This window comes from Anguilla rostrata, chromosome 2 (genome assembly GCF_018555375.3).
Source record: "Anguilla rostrata isolate EN2019 chromosome 2, ASM1855537v3, whole genome shotgun sequence".
Lineage (NCBI taxonomy): Eukaryota > Metazoa > Chordata > Actinopteri > Anguilliformes > Anguillidae > Anguilla > Anguilla rostrata.
The window spans coordinates 66674244-66684243 of NC_057934.1; the positions used below are offsets into that span (position 1 = coordinate 66674244).

Genomic DNA, 10000 nt, shown 5'->3' on the forward strand with positions numbered 1-10000 from the left:
TCTGTATTCTGTATGCCAGAGTAATGCATCAGTGACACAGAATTTAAACTCGGTTATGGGGGCGATTCCCGTAGAACACTCTTCCTAATAAAACCCCGCTCTGTCTCTGCATAGTGAGGCGGTTTCAGGTCCTAATCCACTTACGGGCTGCTCACATATTAATAATCCCCTTTTTTTTCCTTAACTGAGCCTCTCGGGGGGGGAGGAAGTGACACGCTTTTCAAAACAGTCGTCTGTGTACATGCTTCAAATAACGATTTCCAGCGCGTGCGCTTGAGCCAAAGAGCTGTCGGAGTCGGTGAGAACTTGGCAGAGCGAGGCGGCAAATTGAAGCGTATGAAATATGGCCGCATGAAACATAAAGAGTATTGGCCTTGTGTCAGTGAAGAGAAGCCTGTATGTGTGTGGGTGTTTGTGTACATACAGTATATGTACTGTATACACACACACACAGACATACAAATCCCTGTCACATTATTTCTAGTCCTCTCAGAACGTATGGTGCCTTCAGAGAGCTAATGGAATTGATATCAATAAATAATAACTGTTTCATAAAATGACAGTATGTTCTGTATGACCATGCTTTATACAGTGTTTGAACTAAGATCTAATACATATATATATATGAATTGAAATGAAATAAAATGTGATCTGCTGGTCTCCCAGAGGGTGTAGTCAGCACAGTCAAGGCTGTTTCACATCAGACAAATCTTGGGTAACCTTGGAACGTGCAAGCCGAAACGTGCTTGGGGCACGGCTTCCTACCATTCACGTACAAAATGATAACTGTTGTCCCGAGGTCTGTTTCAATGCTTCAGTGTTCTGTGCAGTCCGCTACGCTCCCGACACACACACCCCGGTGCAGTGTGTTTCCACGCACCTTCGTTGTTTGTAGTGAACTTGTAATAACAGGAAAAGTCCCTCAGTTGCTAAGGCGATTGTGATATAAAATGTACGATATAAAACGAGTGCCGTGCTATAAATAGCCGCAAATAGCGAAATGACTTTTTTTGGATGCTCGAGCTGGCGAGAGACGTCTGCCAGCCCTTGGGATTAGCTCTCACTTAAGAGATATCGGTGCCTTTTTAACCGCTGCGTATTCCTGCTCCGTGAACTTTTCGCGGTTGCAGTTCGCGTGCTGCGTTGGACTGAAGGCGGAGGTATGAAAAGGCGCAGAGGAGCTGGACGCTTTCCACGCGGTAGCGGTCTCAGTCCCTGGTGTTCTGCAGCTAATAATCATTTAAAGCTTTTATTTGTGTGCCAAGCCTGAGTCATACAAGCGGGCAAATGTTTGAATGGAAGCAATTTTGTTCAATCAGATGTAACTGATAATTAATTACTGATAATTAATTGTTGTAATACTTGTGGAGCTATTGAAATGTATAGAGTACTGAAAAGTTCAGTACCTAAAATGTTATATTAGTTATAGACATGTTATATTTTGGGCAATAGTAAAATGCTCTTGCAACCCAATGTGAGTTGAATTATCACGCAGGTGAAAACAATGCAATAGATCTTTTTTTCAGTAACTGCTGTCTTCTCCTGAACAGATCGGGTATTGGGAAGTGTATGACGGATCGCCTATTAGAGAGCTGGAGGGATCCCTCTCAGGGTCCATCAACGGCATGCACATCTCACCAGACGGAAACCACTTTGTCACAGGTGGGTTTGTGGCTGTCGGTGCGATGACTCAGACATGCAGAAACAGAGGACATTGTGACTTCTCTGTGTACAGGTGAAATTATCACCTGCTGTTTCAGTCAAGTGAAGGCAATGCCAGCGATAACAATGACAACAATACTTTTCTAAAAATGCATTGCAGTCCTCTGCATTTGGTGTTCACCATTTTTTTTTTAAACATTAAAACATTACAGGCATTGTTGGACAAAACCTTGTGTGTAAACCTCCAACCGATTAAAGTCCAAATTACACGAGCACAGTGATGCAGCTGCTAAAATTGAAAATAAAAATGGGCATTTAAAGGAATTCCCTCTCAGGTTTAAGAGGCTACTAGATATCTGCAGTTGGTTTTCACATATGTCGAGTGTCAAACAGAAATGTACCTCTATTCCTTTTTGTGTCTCAGGTATAATAATTTACTGTGGACAATGTGGAAGACAGTTACAGTCATTGGGGCTACGGCTGTTGTTGTCTTGTTAAGCCTATTTTGCTCGGTAACTGTCCACAGACTTTACAAACGAGCAAAATATACATGTATTTTGTGCACATATCACACTAGAGACTGCAAAATTCAACTAAATACTCAACATTCCATGCACATGCGCAGACCACAATCGGGCATGGATTGGATGTTTGCTTCCAGTTCAGAAGTATAGCATCCCTAAGTCTCATTTGAAACACCCCCCTTTTAATTAAACTGTGGCCTGGTTTTGAAGACTCATAACTCATTTTTAAGTGCATTAAAGCTTCAAATAAGGGCTGAAATGGGCACAAAAGGAAATGGGGGTGGGGTGAAACGTACAGGTGAACTGCTGATGCTCATTTTCGTACAGGTGGCGATGAGAAGCTGGTGAAGGTGTGGGGGTACGCTGAGGGGGAGGTGACCCACGTTGGCGTCGGGCACAGCGGCAACATCACCAGCGTGAGGATCTGCCCCCACAGCAAGTGCATCATCAGCTCCAGCGCCGACGGGGCCATCCTCCGGTGGAGATACCCCCACCCCTCCTAAAAAAACACCCCCGGAGAGTTCGGCGGGCGCGTCCCGACAACCGTGGGGTTCCGCTAAAAACCAGCAGTCACATGACCCCTTTCCCCATACTGTGGGGTTCAGCTAAAAACCAGCAGTCACATGACCCCTTTCCCCATACTGTGGGGTTCAGCTAAAAACCAGCAGTCACATGACCCCTTTCCCCATACTGTGGGGTTCAGCTATAAACCAGCAGTCACATGACCCCTTTCCCCACGAACACACTCTTCTCCTCTCCTGCAGATGCCGTTTTACCACATCTTAACATTCAACACTTTGAAGCAAATTAAATTTTCGTTCATGAATCACCAAAGCAATATATTTATTGATGTGCATGTTGATTCTTTAATTAATTGTTTCCTGCTGTCTTTGGATAATAGTCTGATCATAAAGTGTGGTTCCGTTCTGTACTGTTTCTGCTCTGTACTTTTTATCGTGCGACATTCTGCAGTGCGCTTCAGAGTGCTGTAGCCAGATGAAAACCTTCAATACATGAAATAATAACGATTAGTTGTTGGCAGTATTTCTCTGGAAGAGAACAGGTGGTCATGGTTATATTTCTATTCAGCTTCTAATTCCACTTTACATTAATGGCAATCAGGTTCTATTCTATCGCTTTTATAATTTGTTTATTGGCTAGGAGGTGTGTTAGGGAAAATGTGAAAAGAGCGCTATGTTCCTTTAGCCGGCCCTGGTCAGCTAATGAATCATTTGTGACTCTCGGGGGAACCGATGGAGGGTTCGAGGAGCCCGGAGAGCTGATTGCTGCATCTCGCTTGTCTAAATTCAGTTCCTGTTTCGGTGCCTCAGAAGTTAACTCAAGAATTAATTGCTGTTACCCACAAACTGTGCCCCGGTGCAGAACTGCATCCAGTCAGCACAATGCCCGGCTTACAAAATAGAGCGTTTGAGTGTCCCCTTTCTCCTCTGAATGCTGAGTAGCCTGGTCTTTATCTGGTAGAGCTGAATGTCTAAGTATAGAAAACAGGAGCTTTGTTCCACACGGTAATATATGTGGGTTTTTTTTTTTTTACCTGTGGTTTGGATTAAGGAGACATAGGCTTTATCCATGCATCTTATGTAAAGATAATTCAGATTCACACATTCAACTCCCACTGGAACGCTCATTTACATGTATTATCTTTCATCTCTGCTCCACTTTTCCTTCTTTAAAAAAATAAAATAAAATAAGCCTGTGACTCGTTGACATCAGTCAACTAGCTTCCCTGAATGCGTAATAATGAAAAGACATTACTCTGCTGACCTCTCGGTGTGGTGTCCTATAAAAACTCCTATTTGTGGTCCTGGTGAGCTGTGAAATTAAACTGAATTGGACCAGAGAAAAAAGCAGCAAATCATAAGTAAAGCGGCAAACATTGTCTGCATTTAGAAGGGAACGTTCTCTTCTGTCACATTTGAATCTAACCTTGACGTTATATGGATAACTAATTTCGTTCCATTATCCGAGAAGCGTATGGACCGTTTATAAGAACTCGTTTGGCTATTATCTGTGATTTAGTTCATTACTTTGAGGAATGTAGGTATAAAATCAAAAGTATGAGGCAGCAGTTAGGACATCATTCGAAGTAAATTCACTCGCTCCCTCTTTTTCCACACACACATTGGAACAGTAGTTTTGTGTATGTACAAAATATTTTGTGGATTTTTACGAGACGCGTTCGTTTTCTGTGCTTGTGCGCGTGTCAGAGAGAGAGAGAGAGAGAGAGAAGATGCTTGTGGCGCGGGTCGTCTTCCCCCCCCCCCCCTGCACGCACCGCACGTCATAAATCTCAATGTGAGGTGTGTGTAGATTTTTAAATGTATCCGAGGCGGAGACTCACAGATGAAACTGTCTTAACTCCGGGCCGACACAGACATTTCTTCAGATGACAGCAGGGGGCTCCTGAGCACATCAGTAGCGCAATTCTCACATGAAATGACAATTCAGAGTTGCAGATAACACCGTCTACTGTGACCATTGTGATTTATAGCCTACTTTCAATAGACAATGAGAACAGTATAAATAAGGATAAAACATCAATGTTTAGGCTTTTCACATTATGATCACGGATGTTTATTAATATATGTTTTGTTGTTACAAGTGAAATAGGCTACACGATAAACAGAATACACGTCGTTTCACGTATGCATGTGCGTGTGTGTTTTTACCATGTTTATTTGCTGCTGTCAATAATTGCCTTACGCGAAACCACTCTATTTGTTTACGCAGAAATGTACGTGAGTCATTGCGGGAGCCGGATTACAAGCGACCACATCGTTTCGCGAGTTCTGTCAATACAACAGCACCCTCTCAAACTAAACCAGGCTAATAAGATTCGGAGTGGGAGGGCATACCGCGCAAGATCCACCAAACGGAAACACACGCCAGCCCCTGGAGTAGAGAGAGAGAGGGAGACGGGAACAGAGAGCGCGAACGTACGCGCGAGAAAGGAGGGAAGTGTGCGGCGCACCGTGTCACGAAAACATGGAGCGGGAGTCGACTCACCTTGCCATTACTAGTTACAGGTATCCGAGAGTCTCGTAGGCGAGGAAACGCTGCAGAGTGCGCGCGAGCTAGGAGGAATTATCGGAATGTCTGGCGGACATTAGTCATGTGCCTTGGCACCGAGACGGTGCCACTTGAGCGTAGGTTTCAGTGGCGTTGTTTCGCGAGGAGGAACTTCGGGCGAGCAGGTAGGATTGCTGCTTTTAGCGGTCAGATTTGTTTCGCTTTCACTGTGTTTCTGGTTCAGTAACTAACAACCATGGATAGTCGGAAAGAGGACAGAGTGAAGAAGCAACCTATCAAATCCACAAAGCGCAAAGAAAAGAAACACAAATCCGGGAAGCTTTTCAGAAGGAAATCCCTGAAATCGGTGGGGAATTTCATGAGCAGGGTTTTGAAAACTTTAGGCACTTTGGCTCACTTCGGTGACACAGAGCCACCAGATGCAGAGGACGATGACGGCGGGTTCCGAGACAGTGCACCTTGCACGTTAAGTGCCAACTCAGGAAATCTCAAAGAGGAAATCCAGGTTGTTGGTGAGAACACGGTGAAAAAGAGCTTGACGTTGTCTTCTCACGGATCGATAAAAGAACGGCTGTCTTGGTGCTACGGGGACAAAACTCCAGGGGTTCAGGGTTTGAAAAACCATGGCAACACCTGTTTCATGAATGCCGTGGTACAGTGCCTGAGCAATACGGACCTTCTCGCCGAGTACCTCGGTCTGGAACAATACAAATTGGATTTCAGCCAGAGGAGAGTAAACGGGATTGTAAAAAGTGAAGACCTGCAGCAGGTGAGAGGGGAAGTGACCGACCAGTTGGCATCATTGGTACGGGCGCTTTGGACTCTGGAATACACGCCCCAACTCTCAGTGGAATTCAAGGTAGGTCAACGGACTTCTTGAGGGAAATTTCCGTTCCTCTCATATACGCGCTTTACCCACCTACACACACGCTTATTTCCTCATCAAAAACTGGAGGATTGGGCTACATCGTGTGAGATGTTGCAGCCGTGACTGAAGACGGAAACAGTGTTTCATTATGTCAATTGCATACGGTTGACCCGAAATTAGAGGAATACGCAATGATTTATATCAGTTATAAGTAGCCTATCAATACGACACAGTCTTTTCTTATGCTAACGAAAAGCTCAAGGCTGTTTCCGGAGATACTGCCATTCATTTGCTTGAGTGCGTCTATTTCTGCCTTACGCAACAGGTTTCGAGTTATCAGCCTCGATGTAATTGCGGCTGGTTTTCAAACTAAGACAGGGTCATTGATAAGCTTTTATCCTAGATTAATTTGTGGCTAATGGACCCAGGGGGCGGAGCATGACCACAGGTGGATTAGCACGCTGCTACTATCAGGAAAAAAACCTTCAATTTTATAATAGCACGCTCCTCTGAAGCATAGATGCGTTTTTGAGTCTCGTCAGTCTTTTCTTGAAATCGAAAATAAATTATGAGATTTACGCAGATTTAACGAAAGTATTATTAAAAGTGTATTTGAGTGCCTGGCATAATGCCTATATGTTGCAATGCATTGCATTGTCAATATTGTTATTCCTGCGTCGTACAATGTCTAAATATGTCAGAGAAAGGTGTAAGACAAGGGAAGCATTATATTCTTGCTGCACGGTTTATGTAGTGATGAATTTCACAGTCGTCATTGCTCCGACTATTCATCTAATGTTGAATGAATGCGACGTGTTGAAGACTAGGGCTATGTGATTTTGTATCGCACAGTCGCGGATGAGCGACACCGTGTAAGAAGCAATCCTAACCAAAATTCCAGAAAATTCCGGAGGTAGGACTGCTCGTCTACTATTGCTTGCGGTTTCGGTCATTAGGTAGCGTACTTTGATTTTCAATTGAGGATTTGCCACATCGAGTTAAAAGACCTCGCTCTTTCTCTGAAAAGGTTTCTCGCTTCTAATCGCGACTGTCTTTCAGCAGTCCCCGCTTTACACGAAAAACAAGACCAGGTCAAAACATATAGTATATAGTATATGGCTGGACCGAACCGGCCGATGTCACAGACATGCGCGGTGTAACTTTATCACTCACTCAGTCAGTCAGTCAGTCACTGACATTCGCCTTGGTAGGGCCGGCCCCTCTGTTGCGGTCCAGCCAAAAACAGTAACACGTTGTGTCAATCAGGCATACCTGAGAAAGGAGGCCCGTCGCACCGATCAGGAATCATTTCACCTGTTCGCAGCAAAAAATGGTTTTCATCAAGGCATTTGCCCGGAGCAGATGCGAATAAACGCCTGCTTTAATGCTTCCCTGGCAAATCATCATTCATTAGTTGCTGATAGTGCTTATTATAAGGCGCTCTCTACGAATCATAGCGTGAGAACGCACGCACAATTAATGAGTTTTCTTATAAAGTCCTAGCTAACGAAACGCGTGACGTCCATGCTTCGTTAATTTAAAACGTTTGACTGAAAATGAGGGGTTAACCTGTACAACGCACGGTAGGGGAATGGGACATGTATGCTCTGTGCTTAAACGTCTGTGCTTAACATCTGCACAAAGGTACAGCACTAGTTGATACCTGAGTGTGATAGCCGCCAAAACTCTACTGTGCGGAAGAAAATAAGAGATATCTGTGGCCCCTGACAGTGCTGTTGAACTAAATAGACGGGCTGTGCTGCAATTACTGTATTTCCATTGATATGATTCCGCACATCCCACACAATAGCAGCTCTGAAAGGATTTCTTTTATTCTGCGGAGACAGTGCCTTCCTTTGAGGGAACATCAAGCAGCAGCTAAAAAACATTTATTTATTTTGCGGTTATTTCTGTGGGCATAAGTGCGTTTCTAAAAATGGAACGGCGAACTCGGTGAACCCGCGTCGCGCGTCCTGAGAGGATGGTGCCGTATTATTGACGCGCCCCTTTTAAATCTCAGGAGGTGTGTTGTCTCCAGCTCCTACCGTCCCAATCACAAGCCTTCATAGTATGTTTTGACAGCACTCACATTTAAGGACACTCACTCGGGATTAAAAAAAAAAAAAGCAACAACAGTACTTTGCACTCCAGGCTCAGAAAGTCTCCTGCTAAATTTGAAGCGTCGGTGTAAAGTTGTTATTCGTGGCCAAACGCGCGGAAGGCAGTGTGTGAGTCTCGGTGCAGGATTGTTTGAGGAAGTCGGTGGAATGCTTCCCTGCCCTGTATTGTTCTGCTCGAAGGGTGAACTTTGCAGCACAGCCCTGCACCTGCCTCACACTCAGCGCTGCGGAATTGACTGGTCTGCATTCCTGGGATGACACGGCTGAATGCCGTGTGCGTTCAGGGTGTGTGCTGCGTGTCCGCGGTCACTTTACCGAATGCTAATGAGACCGGCGCGTCCGCTTTGGCGACTGGAAGTGCGTGTGAGAGAGAGGTCAGCAGGTGTCCCGCTTGAATGGGGCCTGTGCAGTCAGCGCCGCCCCGGGGCTCCGTTTCGCAGGGGCCCGGGGCTCCAAACAATGCACTTCCTGTTCTGCGCGCAACTATGGGAATCAAAGCCGCGTTTGTGATTCAAAAAAAAAAAAAAAAGAAAAGGTTCGACAAGCGAGCCTGTTTGATCCAAAGGTCACGGTGAAGTGTAAACGTATCTAAGTGTTCTTACTCTAGCGCAATACATTTGCGCGATTCAGAAATAAAAATAACCACCGGTGGTTATGAAGTTGGAATTCTCAAACGGTCATAAACCACCTTGTGCGCTAAGCGACGTAGTTAACATGAAGCGACATATCAGCTGGCAGGGCTGACAGGGTGATTCCTTTACAGGCAGTGGGATAAAGGCGTGGGTGTTTGTATATCTGAACAATGTTGTGTCATACTAAAATGATGTCACTCCATTGTCTACTCTAAACAAATAAATGGCCTTAATGGAAAAACTGTATAAACCATCATAGACCTGCCAGGTTCCTGTCCACCACACTGGCTGACTTGGGTGCGATCTCTAGCCTGTTCATCATTGATAAACAGGAAGCCTTTGTGTCATCAGCATTTTACACTCCCGTCATCTGCCTCTGTAATGGACACGGAGCATCTTGAGTGAATCAGAGGTCATTATGTCTGCGCGGCGTGCCTGATTCGCTGCCTGATTGGTTCAGCCACTCCAGGGGTACGGGATGCCCCAATGAGAGAGCAGAGAGGCGCCGTGTGACGTGGAGGGGCTTTGGGGGGGGGGGGGGGTGCTCAGGCTCTTCTCGGACATCTCTTACTCTGAACGGGGAAGGCTGCCCACAAACCGCCATCTCCATCTGCTCACTGTACGGCACAAGGCTCTCTCTCTCTCTCTCTGTCTCTCTCTCGCCGTACCGCCATCATTTCAGCCCGTGTATCGCATTGGAGCTGGAGAAGGACTGGATATTTGGGGGGGGGGAAGGGAGACCGAAGTGAATACAATACCTGTGCGAAAAACGAGCCTTCTGGAAAAGTGCTTAGTCTGGCGTGACAAGCCGCTCTGCGTTACGCGGGGTGAATTACGTGCGTTTGGGGCGTCAGACGAAATGCTTCTTTGGGGTTTTTATTTCCTCGCACATCAGCTGTTCTGTGTTCTTTAAGGGGGGTGGGGGTGGTGGTGGTGTTGGTGGTGGTGGGGTGGGGTGGGTTGTGGGGGTGTACAGGCCCTCTCCCTGTATGTGGAGAGCCTATACGCTGGGCAATTGTGCTCCGGCTCTGAATGACCTTCAGCTCTGAAGTGCGCTCCTGAAAGGGATCGTATCGGCTCTTGAAGGGGCTCCTTGTCCGCACGGGCGAGCCTTTGCGCCCCCGGCCTTCTCCCGCCCTGGCC

At 45.9% G+C, this 10000-nt stretch overlaps 2 protein-coding genes across 2 annotated transcripts in view; both read left to right on the plus strand.

Moving 5' to 3' along the window:
• Positions 1 to 3924, plus strand: part of cfap52 (cilia and flagella associated protein 52) — a 14493-nt gene extending 10569 nt beyond the window's left edge. The window contains exons 13-14 of the mRNA XM_064324137.1: positions 1551 to 1662; positions 2514 to 3924. Of these exons, the coding sequence (XP_064180207.1) occupies positions 1551 to 1662; positions 2514 to 2689 (288 nt within the window). The 3' untranslated portion in view covers positions 2690 to 3924. The remainder of the gene's footprint in view (positions 1 to 1550; positions 1663 to 2513) is intronic.
• Positions 3925 to 4889: 965 nt separating this feature from the next.
• Positions 4890 to 10000, plus strand: part of usp43a (ubiquitin specific peptidase 43a) — a 133218-nt gene continuing 128107 nt past the window's right edge. The window contains exon 1 of the mRNA XM_064324135.1: positions 4890 to 6096. Coding sequence (XP_064180205.1) covers positions 5473 to 6096 — 624 coding nt within the window. The 5' untranslated portion in view covers positions 4890 to 5472. The remainder of the gene's footprint in view (positions 6097 to 10000) is intronic.